The 20,670-nt window shown below is 38.1% G+C and overlaps 1 protein-coding gene across 8 annotated transcripts in view; it reads right to left on the bottom strand.

Moving 5' to 3' along the window:
• Window positions 1-1,896: 1,896 nt before the first annotated feature.
• The window catches only part of UNC79 (unc-79 homolog, NALCN channel complex subunit), a 111,936-nt gene continuing 93,162 nt past the window's right edge, over window positions 1,897-20,670 (bottom strand). For all 8 annotated transcript variants that reach the window (XM_054828563.1, XM_054828564.1, XM_054828568.1 and 5 more), the window contains 7 exons: window positions 18,533-18,622; window positions 14,503-14,678; window positions 12,668-12,854; window positions 11,080-11,277; window positions 8,796-8,873; window positions 3,962-4,003; window positions 1,897-3,249 (listed from right to left, as the gene is read on the bottom strand). In XM_054828563.1, coding sequence (XP_054684538.1) covers window positions 3,049-3,249; window positions 3,962-4,003; window positions 8,796-8,873; window positions 11,080-11,277; window positions 12,668-12,854; window positions 14,503-14,678; window positions 18,533-18,622 — 972 coding nt within the window. In that variant the 3' untranslated portion in view covers window positions 1,897-3,048. The remainder of the gene's footprint in view (window positions 3,250-3,961; window positions 4,004-8,795; window positions 8,874-11,079; window positions 11,278-12,667; window positions 12,855-14,502; window positions 14,679-18,532; window positions 18,623-20,670) is intronic.

The following is a 20,670-nucleotide window of genomic DNA, read 5'->3' as shown; positions in this document are numbered from 1 at the left end:
AGGTAAGGATTAAAGAAAAGACAGTAGGGGTGACATTGTGGATGTCTGCTATAGGCCACTTGACAAGGAAGAACAAGTGGATGATGCTTTCTACAGACAGATAGGAGCATCCTCACATTCACAAGCTCTGGTCCTCATGGAGGACTTCAATCACCCCGGTATACTGGAGGGACAACACAGCAGGGCATAAGCAATTCAGGATGTCCACAGAGTACATCAACGACAGCTTCCTCACCCGAGTGATAGAGGAGCCAATGAGGACTGGTGCTCTGCTGGACCTTATGCTGACCAACAACAAGGGGCTTGTTGGGGATATGAAGGTCAAAGGTAGCCTTGGTTGCAGTGACCATGAGATGGTGGAGCTCAGAATCCTGAGGGGAGGGAGCAGGATAAAAGGCAGGCTTACAACCCTGGACTTCGGGAGAGCAGACTTTGGCATCTTCAAAGATCTGCTCAGAAGAGTCCCATGGGATAAGGACCTGGAGAAAAGAAGGACCCAGGGGAAAGAAGGACCCAAGAAAGCTGGTTAATATTCAAGGATAACCTCCTCTAAGCTCAAGAGCAGTCCATTCCAGTAAGTTGGAAGTCAGGCAAAAAAGCCAGGAGACCTGGCATTCAGTACTTCAGCTTGACAAATCCAAAACATAACCCCATACTAGCTAGTGTGAAGATGACTAACTCTGTCCCAGCCAAAACTAGCAAACAAGGGATGTCAAAGACAAGAAGGGCTTCTATAAGTACATAGGTGACAAAAGGAAGAATGGGGAAAATGTGGGCCCACTGCTGAGTAACATGGGGGACCTGGTTACACAGGACATGGAAAAGGCTGAGGTACGGAATGCCTTCTCTGCCTCAGTCTTTACTAGCAAGACCAGCCTTCAGGAATCCATCTGAACACTGGGAAACTCTTTCACTTTGAGGGTGACCGAGCACTAGCACAGGTTGGCCAGAGAGGTTGTGGAGTCTTTGTCCTTGGAGATATTCAAAAGCCATCTGGATGTATTCCTGGGCAACTGGCTCTAGGTCACCCTGCTTGAGCAGGGGGCTGGACCAGGTGACCTCCAGAGGTCCCTTCCACCCTCAACCATTCTATGATTATGTAATGACTATTAGCTGATTAGTAAGTGATAAGGGTGCAGAAAAATGAAGGGATGGGAACATGCAGAATCATTTCTTTGTTCCTTCTTCCCCATAGTCAGTCAAAAGCTTCAGAAATAATAGTTTCCCTTTCTTGCCAATATGAAAATTTGGGAAGAAGCCCTCCCTTATCAATGCATGCAGGTCTGTGCAATCTCAATTCAGCATGAAAAAAACCACTAAGACTGAAACACTAAGAAATTATCACCTGGTGGATCTCTTAATAATCTTCACATCAAGACAGAAATATTTTCCAGAAACTCAAGAATTCTGCTTAGTCAGGTGAAGTCACTCACCTCAAGCAAATACAAGCAAAACTAGTTACAATTAAATAGCTTATGATGAATCTTTTCTTTTGAATAGACTGGTCCAGTTCAAGCCTAGACTATATTAATGTGAGAATCTGGGAAGGAAGGAAAGCCAAATCACTTTCCCTTCACTGAAAACAAGAGGAAGCTAGCACATGCTTTATTGTCTTTTGGTTGGTTCGGGGGTTTTTTGTTTGTTGTTTTTTCTTTTTAAAGCATAATGGTACTTTAATGGCCTATCTGCAAACATTTCCACTTTTTCTTTGGTAAGTGCACTGAGGCAAGATTGACCCTCCACAACAACTGAAATATACTTAGGTAGTATTTACAGGTATGCCTTTCCACTTCCATGCAATCAAGAAGGAAAAATGTTGATTCTGAGAGTGGTAATAAAGACTAGGAATTTAATAGCATTATAATACACAACTTAAATGTGTTTCTTATTCTTCTGATCAGTGCATTACAGGAATAAAACCAGAATACGACTGTGATTGCACAAATTTAAATATTAATTACAAGAGGTGGTAAATCATGGTGCTCTCAAGACATTACGTAAAATCCACTGAATTGAGTCTCCTTAGATTCCAGTGGGCTTTGGCTGAGTCCCTTAATGATATTAAAATCCATCTGTTATTAAACATCATGTTTAATAAAATAGTTTGCAAATCCTGTGATTTGTAAATATCGTTATGCAAAAGTTCAGGTCCAATCATGCTCCTCTTGAAGCCTGCAACATAATTTCTGTAGACATCAGTAAGAATAGGTCTGAGATATCCATTTTTAATTGCACTGTATACAAGTATTGACAGAAGAATACAATACAGTAGTCACAAAATTAAAGAGGCTTCTATGAAAGCTACAAAGAGCAGCACAGAATCAATGAAGTAAAAGCAGTATTTAAAAAAAATAATAAGACGTGGCAGTTTTGGAAAACAGTACTCAAGAAAGACAAATGAATTGGCACAGTTTAACAACCTAATTTCTAAGTGCACTTTATAATAACTCTCCTTACAAGCTGCTGTTTTCTCAGATGGTGACAAAAAGCCTCATTAGAACATCACTGTTTTATAGTGACAGGTTTTATTGCATTGCCAGCTGTGAATCTAAAAAAAAAAAGACACCCCCAAAAAAATCTCTTATAAACATTCCTAAAAACTCTGTTTTCTTTTGTTATCATCAAAAAATAGCAACATAGCACTTCCATATGTTTGTGAATACTCACAATTCTATTTTTAAAAAAAATAGAAGTTAAAGAAAAGTGATTTTTGTCTTAGCTTCAAAAATACTGTAAAGAAACATTTAAGAACAAGATATTTCAATGATCAGAGAGATATGTACAATGTGATAGATTTGAATCCAATCCTGCAAATACATGTTCATGAATGCAGACTTGAGAACCTGTTGATCCGGAGTAAGTGTAATTAAAGACTGGCAGGATCAGGCTCTTAGCTTCACCCATTATACGCTTTTCCACAATCTGTCCTAGGCTAAAAAGTATAGATACAGTATATACTCTGTATACTGATTTATACAAAAGGCCTTTTACAGCTCTAACCCTGTTATTGCTAGGCTAAAAATGAACATTTGGAACAAATTACATGAATCATAAAGGATAAAATTGAGATGCAGCTTCTGACGACTGAATTTCCACTTGAGCCATTTTAAATTGAGTACACTGTAGCCATTTGCGGAGCACAGATGAGCTATTGTTCATTTGTCCTGACCCCTGTAACATCCTTAGGCTGTGATGGTTGACATTGCTCTGGATGGCTTGAAGACGTAGCTGGAGTCCAGCAGATAAATGCTGTTGAAATAATGCGAAACATTCTGTTTCTTTCCTTTAATACATACGTTAATACAGCACTGTGAAAGGTACTGTTTGTTGGCCAGGGAAAGTTCCTCCCCTGCCCCAATGTCACATTTCTTTCTTCTACATCCTGCACTGCGGTGTTGCCATGAAAGGCAAATGTGCTTTCAGAAACAACTCCATACGGAGACCAACTGCAATGCTTTTACTCTCATCACCAAAATTCTCTTGACTAGCAAACCACAGTGATCCACATGCTCTCCCTTGCAAACAGGGCCAGCTGGCACAATTTTACCCAAGCAAGCAGGCCCACAATATCTGCTATATAACCAAAATCCTTCTTCAGGGTCAAGAGTCCCTATCCTGATTTGTCAGGGGACTCTCAAGCCTAAGACATCATGAAAACCACAGCTCAGGGAACAGCCAATCTCAGTAAACAGGGAGGAAATGCCCTGCCGCAGAACTTAATTAGAAGAAAGTGTTTCAGAAGGGAAAGAGAGAGCAGTACTGATGACAAGTATCTTAGCTGATGATGCCCTGTGTATGCTCACACCTGAGACCTTCAGTGCTGAACCATCCAGCACGTCTGGATACACTACAATGGTCTATTTTCAGAGAGTTGGAGACCACACCTAGTGATCTTATTTCCAGAATTTACAGAAATGTAGAACACTAAAAATAAAAGGGTAAGGTACTAGTAACAACTTACCTTTAGATTTGATTGTATCATTGGCAACCACATTGGTATGAGCTGTAAGAAAAGAGGTATATTTTGTTGTTATAGAAATGACTGTAAACATGCTCCAGTTACTGTGAGACAGAGGGTGTATCTAATGCATTTAGCTGTCTGAATGGACACAGCCTGAACCACAAATCTGAAAAGTGGTTATTTTTAAATGATGCGTATGTTTTGGGGCAGGTAACTCTCAGAGGTAAAGAAGCCAGCTTCCCTTCTTTGTAGCTTGATGAATCACCAGTAGCAATTGCTGATATCCTGTTTAAGGCAACAATGAGAGTACAGAATAAAAAATTGTTAAAGGAAGTAATTTCTTATTTTCCTGGTAAGGGTGCTTCTGTACATGCAGGTGAGTAATACTGGAATAAATACAGTAAACATTCTGCATGGCAAGATATACATCAAGAACTGAAAAAACATGCAGCAGAAGTTCCTAATAATAGGCCAGATATTTAAATGGTAACCACCATTTTACAAGCCACTAGCCACCTCAGTGCTTCACTGCAGAATGTGACCTGCAGGCCTGGGAGCACAGGTGAAAACTCTAACTATCCAGAACAACAAGGCAAGGTCAGCGAATCTGTCACCCATGATTGGATTGATATGTATTTCAGTCTCTTGCTCTTCAGAGAACTTTTATTTCTGAGTAAGTATAACATGACAAGCTTATGGAAGACAGAGAGGCATTTCTAGCAAAAATATTCATGTTCTCCAATATTAATTTAACCACTGAGGTTATTGTTCAAAAATGTTCCTCCAAATGGCATTAAAATTTGCAATTTGCCAATTATACTACCGGGAGCTGCAAGTTAAACCTAATCACTATTGACAACATTAGATAAAGTGCTGTTTCCCTTGTGCAAGGAACGATAATTGTTTCAATTTCAGTGCTGTTTTGCTGGAGAATCATATGCAGCTCTGTCAGGACTGATTACTTAGTCTACCACATGAAGAACCATATTCAAACCTCAGCATTTACAAATAGATGAATGCCAAAACAGCTGGAATACAGCCAGATGCAGCAGATGTGCAAGTTCTGTACATCCTTCCATGGGCTCCCACACTAATAAGGTGCTTAATAAGATCCAGTGACCACAAGTCCTGATGTGTTTTTTGGAGAACAGAGAACAGGTGAGCATACTGAGAAGCCATGCTCCATGCCCCACTGCCATCAACAAAATGTCACTGAAAATTTCATCCAGCATTAATGAAGCTCCCCTATGGAGCTAGCCAGTGGTGATAGGACTGGTGTCAGAAGTATGGCAAACAAGAAGGAAAACTAGGCAGAAAACTCAGGGTACTCCTCTGCATCTGAACCAATTCACCAGACATCTTTTACAGTCAGCTGAGAGAATCAAGCACTTCTCACATCCACTTCATCTTGTCCTAAAGCAGGTATCTAAAACAGATCAAGATGAATCATGTCCAAAAATACCTGCTTACCTCCACTGTCTTTAAAGGGCACTCACGGAAACTGGCTCATATTGATATCTACACTGTAGAGGTCTAAGATTAGATACAGATCTTTGTCCTCCAGCACCACTTCTGTCTTCCAAGGTCTGGACACATTTAGGGAAATGAAACATTCTGCTGCAGACATGAGCAAGCAAACCCTCCACTCCTACAGCTGCCAGTTAGATAAATGAGACAAGATGACATTTTTATTGAAGCACTTGAGTTTTATTACCTAATCCTCAGCCACCCTTTTCTTTGCAAAGAAAGAATACATACAGCTAGTTAGAAAGAACAGCTGGAAGAACAAACTGCTGTCAGACATTGTCGATTTTTTGGAGTTTATATTTTCAACAGAATTATGTTGATTCCAGTGCAAGTTTTGATGGAAACCAGGCTGGAGAACAAGTTGTTCACTGTGCTTTTCTGGCTCCTCAACTCTGCTGCCTGCCCAGAGAAGCTTCAAAAATACTGTAAAGAAGTCTACGCAGCAGTTGCTGGAGCTGCCTAAACCCCTGGATCTCTGGAAAAGATGTTGTGGTTTGCTGAGCTGCTCCCTTCACTACTGCAGACTCCCAGATTCCTCAGACATACATCTGATGGTCAGACAGAGAGCTGTGATCAGCAAGGAGCTGATCTCCATCCTCAATGGCTGTCCTGGGATGGCTAGTTTCCTCGTTCATTTGACATAGAAAAACAGGAGGAAAGCTGAACACTTTCATTTCAACCCTCCTAAAGCAGAATGCTTCCCCTCACAGGGAAATATAATTAATTTAATATATAGGTATGTGTGCATCTGCATGAATGTGTATATATCTCACTCCAACTACATACATACATAACAGTTGAAATGTTTTCACAGGAAAGAAACTTTGTTTTCCTCAGCAGATTGGTAAAGATAGTCTAACATTAGATCCAAAAAATATCCTGAGAATACAGGGAATGGCTCAAAGACTATAGGAAGCAATCAAGACATGTCTCAATGCTATCAGTGAGAGTTTAATTTAATAGCAAAGGCCAACACAGTACCAGGAGGAGGAAACCTCACAGCACCAACAAAAGGAGGGGATGAAGGATTGCTTATCTCAGGCATAAAGAAAGCTCCTCTTTCAGTGAAGGGGAGCTGAATTGTTTACATCTTCTCTTTCTCTCTTGTTTTAGGACATATTTTCCCCTCACTTGTAACAGAGAAAATGGCCACCTAAGATATCCCATAAACTGCCTGGCATCATGTGACATGCACCACATTCTCATGGTGCATTAAAAATATGCGTGTGTAGAATCATGCAATGGCTTCATTAATAAATGAAGTTTTTGCAGCACCTGATTCCTGAGGTGGAATAAAAGACACTGCAGTAAATATAATTATATGAAAGATAAATGGTCCAGATTTATAAGTGCTACTGTGCTCAGTTCCGAGAGGAAGTCATTGGGAATTATTAATTTTGCTGAATGAACCTCCAAAAGTGTGTTAAGAATGTTCTATTTAAAAAAATCTCTCTCACTACAGTATGTCCTTTCCTTCAGTGAAAACTAAACCTTGTTTGAAAGGCTTATATCTAAAAGAGAAGAAAAAAAGCTTTAAAGCACAAGATAAAATTGTTTCATTATCAAAGGCAGGGCAATAAAAGATTGTCTAGAATAAAACAAGCTACCAAAAAACTGCCCATTCAACTAATATTCTAAGAATTGTCATCATTGCAGACTTCTGAAGTAGGAGTAACAAAGTTCAGATCTTCTTCACTGCCACTGAAGAAGAGACAGTCTCAAAGTTGATCTTTTTTGTTAATTATAGAAATGCCACTCACTTACTGGTTCCTGTGTAAGTTTTACACTTCTGCCTCTTTGAAGAACTTCAAACATACAATAAGTCTTTCCCCAAATCACAACACTTACTTTGCAGATCTACAATAAATATTTTTACAATTAGTTAGTTTTGAAAAAAATTAGTAACCTGGGACTATGAATGCTATAAAACTATTATGTATGTATATTGCTCCTGCAAGATTTCACTTTAGGGCTAAGTAAAGGGGATTTGGTCACCCAGATTCTTCCATCTCCCATCCACTGAACATGAAAGAAAGTTTAGCGCCTTAACTCTGAATTTCACAGGTTTATGAGCTTGATTTTGTAGTAACAACAGTATCCTTTTAACCTGATTTAGCATTTTATTGATATATACTCTCAACTATAACCCCCTGAAAGCATTCATTTGAATTGTGACAGGAATTTGGCCCTAAAGGCCGCTCTTTTCACAGCTTTAAAGCCATTCTTCATCCTTGTCAAATTCTGGACATCCTGGACTGCCTGAAAAAGAAGCCCATATGTCTTGCAGGGACAGCCATGATCACTTTAACATCCCATAGTGACAGAGTTTCTGTAGTGAATCAAGTCATTACTGACTATAAATCTGTATTTTCACAATGGATGTGAATACTTTCATGCCAGTTGACATCAAGACCTTCAATTTTAGCTACTTTATTTTCAATTCCTTCTTGACCATAAAAGACTGGAGTAAAACAACAGTCAGAAGTTTCCTTTATGGCAACAGAAGAACTATATAAACCAACATATTTCAGTTAGATTCAGAGTGCATTTACTTAATTTGTTGATATTGTATGTGAAAACTCCCTTCAGAATAATGCAATGGGAAAACATATAAAAAAGGCTAGTAAAATCGATTTATGCTTGTGAGGCTACCCCAGTCCTTTGGGAATCTGGTCTGAAAATGCTGGGATGACCCACAGGAGACTGACCACTGATTCCCAAAAAAATAATTTTACATGAATGGAGCATGCAGGATTTGATTCTCTAACCAAAGAATACCCTGTTACACATCCCAGGGGAAGCAGATTCACTATCAAATAACATTGACTAAGTCAAACACGTAGGCATATAATAATGAGGAAACCACTACGGCACGAAGTTTTTGTTATCAACCTAAAAGAATGTGAGGGTCAGAACAGTGACGTGATCTGCAAAGGACCTATGATGACTAAAACTTACAGAATGGCTGAAAATTCAGACAGTACCTAGAGCTTTTCAAAGTCAGTGACACCAGTTGAGTCTCTAAGAGGAATAACACCATTGCAACAATGGAAGGAGGAAGTAGATCAGAAGTTCATTTTTTAAAAAAATCAGGAGAACTTGGATTTAAGATTATGGTCTGGTCTTACTTCTTACCAGATATTTTTTGTTACGCTCTACTAGGTTTTATTTCTGCATTAGCATTCAACCTCAGCTTCTTCTACTTTTTGTTTTTTTGAGTGGGAGGGGAAGCAGAGGACAGTATGTCTAGAAATCACAACAGACAGGCAACATCATTAACTAAATATTCATGGTGCAGTAGGCCTACCTTTACAAAGATAGTAGAGTTGCATTCCTGTAAAGCCTCCATTAAACTAATCACATGCAGGCACACCATTTCCACCATCTTGAAGAAAAAAACACCACAAACAAACATAAAAAAATTAGTGTCCAGCATGACAGTGTTGCAAGCTAAGCCAACAGTCTCTAAAAAGCATCTTCCTGTATTTGCTTGGCAGTTATACTGAATCACTAGATGTGCATTTATTAACCACTGACATACAAGATTAAATATTATGTGAGCACATAAGGGACATTTGTCTTTCTTTCGTTTTCCCCCGATGCAGCAACACCTATCTGTTAAATATTTCAAAGTGCTTGATGTGTTTTAATTCGTATCACACATCAAAACAAGTTGCCTTCAGCTTTGTTCTTTTCAGACATCATAAATCCTTTTACATGCCTTTTCTGTGTAGTTCTCATCAATCAGTGTGTCAGAAATTGATATTTTTATGTACTGAATCTTTGAAAATTAACATACCCACAAAACCCATCTTTTTTTTCCCCCCATCAAAAGACAATTTATTGTTCTGAACTGGCAGCTATTCCATAATTCTTCCATTTTTTACTGTGAATTATGACAGATGCAAATATCGGTTATTTGGTAGTAGACAGCATTTTATGTTTTATATTGTGTAAATTCATAGGTACAAGACAAATACCCTGAGCCAGCAGTGAGTATTTACAGTGCCTGTCTGAACTATGTGTAAATTCCCCTTGATAATAATAAACTTAGCTTTTATGTAGTGCTTTTCATCCTCAAAGCGCTTTACAAACACTAACTAATTAACCTCACAACACCCCTGTGAGACGGGCAAGTATTATTATCTACATTTCACAGAGCAATAGCTGAGGCAGAGAGTTTAATAACTTGCACTAAAGACACATAATGAGATACTTTCAGAATAAGGATTGGAACCTGGGACTTCCCAGGGCATATTCTTGTCCTAAGGCTTGACAAGAAGCCTTTGTGTCTGACCAAACAACTGGCTAGTTAGAAGCATTATGCACATTTCCCATTCATGCAAATGGAGCTTCATGAACTACTGTTCCCAATAGCGTCTTGTCAACCACAGAGACCTCACTAGATGTCAGAGGCTAAAATGTCATTTAAAGCCAGCATTAGGCAGTCCTTGCCTGATGTGGACAAGACACACGTGAATAGTAACTAGTTCAAAGGCATTCAAGTGCAGCCCATGCAATTACAATTGAAAAGGCACAGGTCCATACCTGCCTGGGATGGAAGATGTTTCACATGGGGAAAGAGGAATTACATAAAATAATTTCCATGTAGATAGCAGGTCTCCATTTAAAAAAGGAAAAAACCAAACAAAACTCAAACAAAGAAAGAATGAAAATCCCAAACCTTAAGAGCACCTGACTTAGAGGCCTGGGTCACGTATAAAGAATCTTTCCCGCTCAAAGCTAGTATCACGTTCTCCAGAGCCAGAGATACTAGTTACCATCTCAGTTAAAGTTAAAAAGTTTTGACAAGTCATGACGGACTTGTCATGACCTTCTGGGAAGTGGGAAACACGATACAGCTTGCCCATCAGAAACAAGCTCTCAATCCCAAGAGAAACATTAGTCAATGGAAGCAAACGTAACAGCTATGAGGAGGCTGCTGGAACCACTCTGGGTTCTTATGGTACAAAGCTGCTCCAACAAGCAGTAAGTAGTTGAGATAAGCAAATGTTTAAAAGTAATTTCCAAAAAATGGTCTGGATGATTTCTGGTCAGAGCGAACATTTCCCTTTCAAACTTTATCTCTAGAGATACCTCCTTCAAGTCATTCATTACTCAAAAATGTTTCCAGAGATATTTATGTAGCTTATTTTTGATGAGTAACCAATGGGTTATGAGTAGTCAAGTGTCAGCATTTCTTCATTTTTTCACCAATAAAAAATATTCAAATGAATATTCACAGAATTATCCTAAAACATAGTTGCTCCTGTAAGGCAGAGTCAGATGAAACACAGATGAAAGAGTAGCACTGTGAAGAGCAGGAAGATATATGAATTGAGACCTGATGCGGGGAGTCCTTAATCCAACAAGCAACAACTCTAGCTCTTGATTCTGTTTCAGGCAGATCCTGGCTAGATGCTGTTTCAGGCTCATTGCAAGGTTAATTAGCTTTCCTTTTAATTTCTCAAAAGCATCAAACTTCCTTTATGACGTTATTCATAATCCGATGTATTTCACTGAAATACTGAAACAAAGCCATGCCTTTTCAGTTTAAGCTGTACTAAATGTGCACACACCACCTGACTCACCACTTTGTTATGTGCCATTAGCTGTAGTATGCTAGGTGTAACTCGGCTCCAGAACTCCAGGGCTGTAAGGATTGCTGTAAAGCTAAATTCATTCTGATTCTGGACTGTTGGAGCTACTGCTGTTTGTTCACAATACACTGTCCAGAGCTGAGCAAATATAAATGCATGGAAGAGGGAGCACATGTGCAGAACAGATGTCTGTAGAAACAGAAAAGAGAGGAAAATGATTATTTAAATAAGTGTATTGGGATACAGTGCAGGGGCTTTCATCAAAGCACTCCTCTGTTCTGCATCCCACTGTGCAGTCTTGCCTCTCCCACATTTCCCCTCCCATTAGGAAATATTAAGTCAAGTACACTTGATAACATCTTCTCCATGCTTAAAAACTCATTTTATCTTTACAGACTAAAAACTGCATTTGCAAATACACACTCTCATGCAACCTTAGTGTATGGCATTAAGGTCAGTTCCTTTAAAGAGAAAGTCAGGACTAGTTCTGAGACTTTATGGAAAACTCCACCACAATCTGTGGAAGGCCTGGAGTCTCTGGCACGTATGACTCCATTTCAAAAATGCTGCTGGAGTAAGTCATTCAGATTCTGATCACCTGAAAGGAAGGCTATTGTAGAAAATACATCATCTTACATCTGTTAAGGTCATCCATTTCTGCCTTGCTGGGACAGCAGTGCTCACAGTCAACGAAAGTAAGTTTTGAAAAGCTAACAGAGAATTCATTTTTCATACTGAAGCATGGCTCTTTACTAATATGTGTTATATACATCACAGTGTCTGAGCCTCCAGGAGTGCTCAACATTAACTACTTCATTACAAGAAAGATGCTTCTGGTCAGAGATGTTTTCTCAGTTTGCAAGTGCAATAGTGATTCATGCTCTGTGGCAGTATGACTGCACCAAACATTGCAATGGTTGCTTGGTAACTGGAAAGAGGTATTTGAAAGAGCAAAAAAAGGCCAAAGAAATGAATGGGAAGCAACAGCGTCTTGGCCGGGTGAGGGGAAAGAAAGGGGGATTTTATGTACAAGATAAGTGTGTGATCATTCTGCTTCTGTTGCTAATAAAAACCTGGTTGGTGTCAAAGAGTGCTCCTGTATTTGTGTTAAACTACTGTCACAAATAACTTATGATTTGCAATAACCCTTCTTGTCCAGAGCACCTTGAGAAAAACAGTTGTGCTTGAACCATCACTGTCTGTAATTAACTTTTGATCATAACATTATTTATAGGTTATCCAATTCTACTATACAGCTAGAATAAATAACTTTCTAGAGATTTGCCTCAGAGGTGGTCATTGCTAAAACTTCAGTTTGGAATTCAGTTTTTCCTTCCTCATTCCTATGCTGAGATATTTTGAAATAACTGAATCTCAAACTTAATTGTAGTAATTTCATCACCAGTTTTCTATGCATGAAGAGGCAATATGCAAGAAAAACTACAGAGATTTCTTTCCCTAGATCCCAGGTTTTAATAACGTTTTACCCCTCCTTTTTTCTTATGAAGAAATAAGTAAGTGTTTGCAATAGTAAGGCCAATATATAACACATGTCCACTTAAAACACAGAATCCCTTACCTTTGATTGCTCTGGAAACCCAATCAGAATAACAATAAGGTGGTCAGCAATTTGTGAACCCGCATCCAGTGGAATAGGCATGCAAGATGATGGAGAATTTGGACAGACAACATTGTGTGTCAGAGACCCCAGAAGTAGCCAGGACAGCAAACGAATGTGTGAGACACATTCTATGAACTCTTTGGGCCTGTCAAGAAAGAGCAGATTTTACAATGATGATAAGTTTTCTGGTTTGCCCCAAAATATGGAGTCTCCTTATGCACACTAGGCAGATGCAGTCTCGGTGTCTGGAGGCACAGATCGGTACAGGTTATGGGAAGACTAGAACCACACAGAACTCAGTGGACTTGACGTACCATTAACAAGTCCAACAGAACATACTTGGTGGGTCTGAGAAACAGTCTGTATAACAGGCTAAAACATTCACAGATTGACTGTTTCCATACACAGTGATTTTTTTTTTTCCCCAGAAATCATCAGATGGGAAGAGTTGCCCAAGTGGAAGTGCTCTTCCCAGGTCCTCTGGACAGCACACAGCTGACAGGGTGATGGCAGGAAATTCTACATTTTACAGTGAGCTCCCAGGCGCCATGCCTTACCCTGTGTTCTCCATTGGTGAAATGGAGTTAATTTCTCTTATTCGTAGCCTCTCCTGGGACATTTGGGCTGCATACTTTTGAGGGCAGGGACTATGCTTTTTTGTGACACTTAAGTATTCATCCACCATCTAGTGCAATGTCTAATTGTAAAGCAATGTGCTTATATAATCTAAAAAGGAGTAACACTTTTCTGATACCGTCTTGTCTGTCCTCTTACTGCTGCCAAGTTCAGATTACACGTTCATCTGAATTCATAGGCACAGGAAAAAAATAATTGTTTTTCAATCAATAAATCACTACTTACTAGGCCACTCTCGCAACTGTTTTTCATTTCGAATTTGATGTCATTATCAAGGACTTACAGCACCAAAGAGGCATTCCTTTTTTTTTTTTTTTTTAATATACTCTGATATTATGCTCTTCCTCAAGTACCTGTAGGGTCTTAAAGGAATTCGCTACTGTCAACTCAGAACACATAATCCTTTTTTTACACGTAAGAAACTAAAGTGCAAGGAGATAACAACTCTATATTTCCAAAAGGAGATATGCTCTACATGAAAGTACATGCAGACATATCTACAGGACTGGAGACTAAGCAGCTTAGTCTCCAGAATCCTGGGACACGTAGTATGGGACAAAGCTGGGACAAGAATACGGGTTTGTTGAAATAGTCCAATGGTCTACACTCAAAACATCTTGTTTGTTGTCATTCTAAGACAAGAGACAGAATTTCCATTCTTTTTGAAGATAAAACACTGCAGATTAGGAAAGGGATAAAAAACATGTCTTGAAGAGCAGGATTTCTCTCATCTAACTTTAACCAGATGAAGTCAGTATTTTTATCATCACATCAATAGGCTTACACTTACAGTTCTCACTCATTTGTACTCCATAATTTCAAAGGAAATTTCTCATTATATTCTCTATAATTCCCAACATATTTTTTATAATTCTAGGACAGATCAAATACTTGGGTGCTTTTCACTGTCTCTATCTAGACCGATAATCAAGTTAATTTCCAGGGTTACCTCCACTGTCCCTTTGGCATGTACTTTAAACATTGCATTGATGAACTCCTCAGTTAAGGATCAGGGAGCTGCTGACCAGCTGTTTCAGTGTCCCACAGCTGCCATTCCCTATTGTGAATCTTATCTATGGAATTTGGCAATAAACACAGATTTTTGTGAAGATTTCTAACTCATTTTAGTATTCCTTTTTGTGGAAAAGTATTCTCACCCTTGTTGCATTGCAGAAGGAGGATGGTAAAGCCAAGGCAAATATCGGATGACAGCTTTGTTGTCTCTGTGGTTTCCCCGTGTGATTTCCATAGCAGCAATCTGAGCTAAACCAACTTTCAGATGTCCACCAAACGTGTCTTCATGCAGTGGCTGAGAACAAGTCTTCATGTGACTCTGCAAGGCAAAGATCTGATTTTCTACCCGAAAAGATTATTTCACTTGAACTGAGTTCTCCTAAGCAACAGTATATTCTGTTTCATTTCCCTTCAATTCCTTTCTCAGGGTCTCTTAACCATGTCTACAAAACTACAGAACAAAAAACTCAGACATAGATTTAAAAAAATTCCCCAGTCCCTATGTTAGTAACAGCTTTATGATGCAGATCTTTCCACAGAGGGCCACATTTTCAAGAATCCACACAAAACATGAATTGTGCAAAATGTATAGGCACCTTTTGTATCAGCAAACTCAACAGCTGATGAATACAAACTAATGATTGCACATCCAGACAGCTTAAGTGAAGATGAAAGAATCTAACCATTTCAGAAGATAGCATCTGGGCAGGAAATGCCTTCCCTGTGCAATATTCCATTTACATGTACAGAAATAAGCTGTCACTCATTCACCGGCAATATGACTATGTTGCACTATTCAGCTGCCACAAATACCTTTAAGCCCTGTAAATAAAAGGGCTAAAGGTTTTACCAAGAAACATGCAAATACTTATGCCTGGAAAGATAATTTCTTATCCTGCTTTGTCAGCTCTAAGGATTTTTTCATTGGTGCTTCTTGAGATACTTCTGTATTTCTAATTAAGCTAACTTTGCATTACCTTCTATGACTAGACTAACAGAACACATGCTGAGTGCATTTGCTTGCTTAAAGGAAAGCCATATGCTTTGCACAAGAAAATCGAGGTCATCAGTTATTAAATTATTATAACAAGATAAAAATCAGTGGACCAATAATATTTTATAACAGATAAGTATCTGACCCCAGCAACTTACACTCTCAAAAATCACTTGAAGTCTCTTTCAAGAGAAAAAAAAAATAATGTACCAGCATGAATATCTAATTGCTTTGTTATAGAGCCAGGTAAAAAGGATAGACAGATATACCGACAGATACATTATACTTCTTCAAAAATGGGCGAATTTTCTAAATAAAACCTTGCTGAGCTCTACCAATTAAAATGTTATCCCAAAAGGAAAAAAGATAATAAACTGAACTGAAACAATAAACTGGAATGTGATTATCTTGAGAATTAACATTTATACCTTTTTTTATAATGCAGTAGTTGCTAATACACAGCATTGAAGATAATTTACCTCTTTCAAAGAAACTATTCTCAGACACACAAAATAAGGCATTGGAAATTAATAAAGAACTTGAACTATTTCTGTTCACTGAATTTCTACAGGGAGTAGAAATTTCAAAATTTGAAAACCAAGATTAAACTTTTGCTCTTGGGATTGTTACTGGTCACATAAATCATAAAATATTCTTTGTGTTAGTTTGGTAGTCCAGATGCTGTTGATAATACATACTCGTAGTAAGAAATTATACAACTGGATAATCCTAGGACTCACTTCCTAGGAACACCTCTGTTAATAAAACCCAAGCAACATAAGTAAATATATTAAATGAGCTTACAAGAATTTGAATCTAGATGTTTTGAATTTCTTTCAAGTTCTGACTATGTGTAAACTTAGAAATGCTTGGGAAATATTTTCCCAACTATGTTGGAACCACAGAATAATTTTATCTGGTCTGGTTAAATAAGTGCCTTTTCATTTTCCAAAGAGCCATTTTCTGTATTCTTTACAATTCATAAAATTATGGTCATATTTGACTCTCCTAGTAATCTTGTTCTCAAGATTCCTGTATTACATGGCTAAATCAAAACAACAGGAAATTTTAGATGATTTGGTTCTGATTTAGCTTTAAATGGCCAGACTACATATTTGAGAAGCTTCTTGTCTAATTTCAAAACATAGAAGTGAAGAACTGGGTAAAGTTTTAGTTCATGTCCTACCTATATCTGTGTATAAAAATTTAATAAATAAATAGTCCTACTGAGCATAAGAAATTATCATCTTAGGCTTAAGCATTGCAAGAGCATTTCTAAAAATCAGACTACAGTTCAAGGGAAAAGGGGCAGAAGGAATAAGTACAAATAGCAGAGAGCTTTCTACAGAAACATTTTCAACAGGGGAGAGGACACCTGCAAGTATTTATAAATAAATTTTTCCCATTCCTGGTTTCAGATAAGTTTGTGCTTTTCTGTGGAACTGGCAAACCAGATGTGTATCTCCCTCATTTATGATTCATTTGCCCACCTATTCTGAAAGCAGTTCTGAACTGCAAGAGAAATAGGTGAATAACTTTAAAGGATAGAGTGGGAAAGCATTCCAATTCAGCTGAAAATGATTAATTAATTTGTACTTTGAAGTAAATTTCTACTCCAGCACAAAAGGCTGCCTCCCTTACTAGAGTATTTTTTTAAAACTCTATGGGATTCAATGCATATGGCCAACAGGGTAAGAACTTAACAAAAGGGATATTTTGTCCAGTAAAACAAGGTTACTGCGAGTTTCAAGAGACATGAGTTTCAGCTTAGTTGGGATTCTTCTTCCTTTGTGGTATTATTAACTTGCAAAAAGGTGTCCCCTCTGGGGCATGAGGTGGGGTGGAGGGGGAAGACAAATAGCGAGCAAGTGAGTGTGTGAGAAACTAGTAGGGTAAAAGTTCTCATCTCATTGCTTCAAAAATAAACTCCAGTATTGAAATCCACTACAGGTTATCATTTACTCTGTCTTGCCTGCTACAGAATGCTTGCATGAACTTGTGGTATAAAACACTCCAGTGGATTTCCAGTAACTTTCAGCAGAGCAATAGCAATATGATTCATAGCCAGAACAGGATGGCACTGTATCTGTATCCGTCAGCTGAGCTTTAGATCACATAAAAGCAGCTTGGCAGCTATTTGACTGTGCTCAGTGATGAAATGACCTCTTTCAGTTGACGAACTTCCCCTCGGATCACTGAGTTGCTGGTGTACAAGGACTAAAAATCTGCTGCCAGATTTCAGAATTGGCTGCATCTTTGACAGCACAGACTCTCCTCCATATCTGTAATGGTCCCTCTGCTGCACCCCCACACCATTCATTTGTCTTGTCAGCTTTGCAGAAGTTAGAAGCATCAAGGCCTAGTCACACCCCTGCCTCCTTTTTATGTGCTGAAGGAAATCCACCCTTGTGCAGGGTACCAGTATGTAGCTCTGTCCTGGTTTCTCCCATGAAACACAAATTCCAGGTTTTGATCAGCTAATTATTACTAGGATGTTTTCATGAAATTCATTCCTAAATAAAGTATTTTATGTTGACAGAAGTATTTTCCTATCACTCCCTTACAATTTGGCAGCAAACTAATATACAGGAACTGAAAAGCAGTTTGGACTACAGACGTAAGAACTACCCCCAACAGAATATAACCTCATAGTGGAAATAACAGCATCCATAAGAAAAAGGACCCCCTTCCTTCTTTTTTTTTTTTTTTTAAGGTCTATTACTGTATTTTAATAACCTCTGAACTTCCAATTAATTTAAGTGTCTGTTTGTGTATATAAGAGACACAGGATTCCTCCAGAAGAGTGTAATTAGTTGTACAGGCAAGGAGGTTTATGTTTCCATGGGTTATATTATACAGGACTAGTTCTCAACAGTGATTTTGGTATAACATTAGCTTATCATCAACATTTCAGAAAAATCAAGCCTGCTTTTTTTATTGTGTGCTCACTATATTTGAATCAACCTCAATTTCAACACTGCATAAGCTACTTTTTACTGATCCCCCAGAAGAGTCTCATCTATAACAGTACTAACTTTTTTTTAAAAAGGAAAAAAAAAAAACCTGTCAGTCATCCTCAAAGACTTCCAACCATTTCTCCCAAGCAGATTCATTACAGAAAACATATTTTTGTTAAAAAAAGCACATACACTTTAGATCAATGTATGCCCAGAACCAACCTTTAATTTGGTTAAGGTATGCATATCTGCAATGAAATCCAGCACTTCCCCAACATACTGCCTCATGCATTCCATTGCTGCTGTTCCACACTAGAACATAAAAGAAATAAGTTTAAGTACCAAGTTTTGAATATGATCATGTTTTTGTCCTTGTTCCTTGTTCACCAGAACAAAATTTGTCTGTCTCAAATTCTTTATTTTACTTTTTAGTTAAATTACTTTCATTAGGAATAGGTATTCTTTGATGTTCTTCTTCTCACTGTAATATGCCCTCTTATGATCGTATAAAAAGATAGCCCAGTCACTGTAGCTTCTTCATGCATCATAAAATACTCTTATCTATGACAGCAATAAAAGATTAACTGATGAAACTTTCAAGAATATTCTTGTCATGTCATTCTGAAATTTACAGTGATCCAGAATCTAAGTCTGAAAAAGTCGATGAGAGTTTAACAACTCAGTTCTTCAAGCAGCTGAACATTTCTGCAAGTGGAACCAATCAGCTACAATCCCAGAAAACAAAATTCAGTCACAGGCACAGATGCCCTCATGTTCACATTAATCATGACAGAAAAACAGTTTAAATGACTGGCTTCAGCTATTTTTTGTGTAAACATCACTAAAATCATCATCACTGAAATTTAAGTGTCACTTTTTTCTTTTTTTTTTTAAACTAAAAAATGTTTCTGAGATATTCCTGAAGCCTGAAGCAAAATCTTCAAAATAAAGCATTCTAATGGCACTTAAGCTAGTTGCAATTCTCAGAAGGGGAGGCGAGGACTGTAAGGAATAAATGAAATCCTTCATGAACTGCCCCAGTTTGAACCATAAAGCTGTAAGCATTGAGAAGTGACCTGTGCCAGAGCAAGCACTTCAAAGGGAAAACAAAAGGACTCAATGTGGTGCTTGTTGTATTCCCACAGTACAAATTTTCATAAACCTTTTCCTAGAATACAGTGAGAAATGTGAATCTGGCCTTTGGCTAGCACAAGATGTGCCCAAGGTATGCAAAGCAGTCAACGGAACAAAGCTGTCAGATTAAATAAAGGCTTTGAACAGACCAAAGAACCCTGGAGAGAAGCTTTCAGCAGGTGATACGACTGACCCACTAGGTATCATATAAACTTCTGTTTACATTTTAATAGTCTGAGGTGAAGATAATGCTAGCTGAATTCAAGGGGAGCTATGAATGCTTCATTCTTAGTGGTCAAGTAAAAGCAATGCTTAACTTTTGAGGCTAAATGATGAAATTATCAAATTAAGTAACTTTTTGAAGTCACCCAAAACAACTGTATCCAAAGTCATAGGCTCAGAGTAAAACACTGCAGTAAAATTTACAGGGGAAAATGACTCTTCTTTGACCTCTATTTAATTACCTACACTTTGAAGCACAGAAGCTGATTACCCTGAGTATACAAATTAACCGGATTTAGTTTTGATCACAAAATTATTAAGCCGTAATTGAGTTTTAGCAGCTGAAATTTGAAAAACTGCTAGCATTCTATTTTTAAGCAACTGACCTGGGCATTTCTCATTTTTGTATATTAATATCAATCTACATGGTGTTGAACTATGTTCTGGCTTTTCAAATGCTATGCCTGTCAGTTCCCTTGACAGAATAACGAACAGTGAAACAAGGTCACTGGCAGCCCTGTCAGCATATCCTCCATCCAGTTTATGTGGACTAAGGATTCCACATGGGTTCTAAAATATTGAATAATAGAATTACAAAAGATACTATACTCAGACCTCTGAAAATAATGCTCAGTTGTAAAAGACTTCTCTCCAACCATCTATTCTGTTTCATTCAAGCAGCAGGCAGCCTGATTCTCTATGATTTCTTCTGACATGATCACTTTCCTATCATACCTTGTAACACCAATGGTAGTCTATCTATTTAAAGCAAGTATAAATTAAAATATTCTGTTGGAAAGAAAGGTGTTATTAAAGATTTGCATTTGAAAAAAAAAAATCGCACACTTCATATGAGAGATGGAAAAGATCCTATTAAGTCACCCCTAAAACTAACAGACACACATAGGGAAAAGAGTTTTCCTCAGCTTGTGAAGCAGATCTGGGCTGACCCTCATCCACCTCTTTGGGTATTCAGTCACATGTGTCATGGAACAAGTCAAGAC

The sequence above is a fragment of the Grus americana genome, chromosome 5 (genome assembly GCF_028858705.1).
Source record: "Grus americana isolate bGruAme1 chromosome 5, bGruAme1.mat, whole genome shotgun sequence".
Classification (NCBI taxonomy): Eukaryota; Metazoa; Chordata; class Aves; order Gruiformes; family Gruidae; genus Grus; species Grus americana.
The sequence above is the reverse complement of the archived record's forward strand: the minus strand, read 5'-3'. Positions and strand labels throughout refer to the sequence as shown.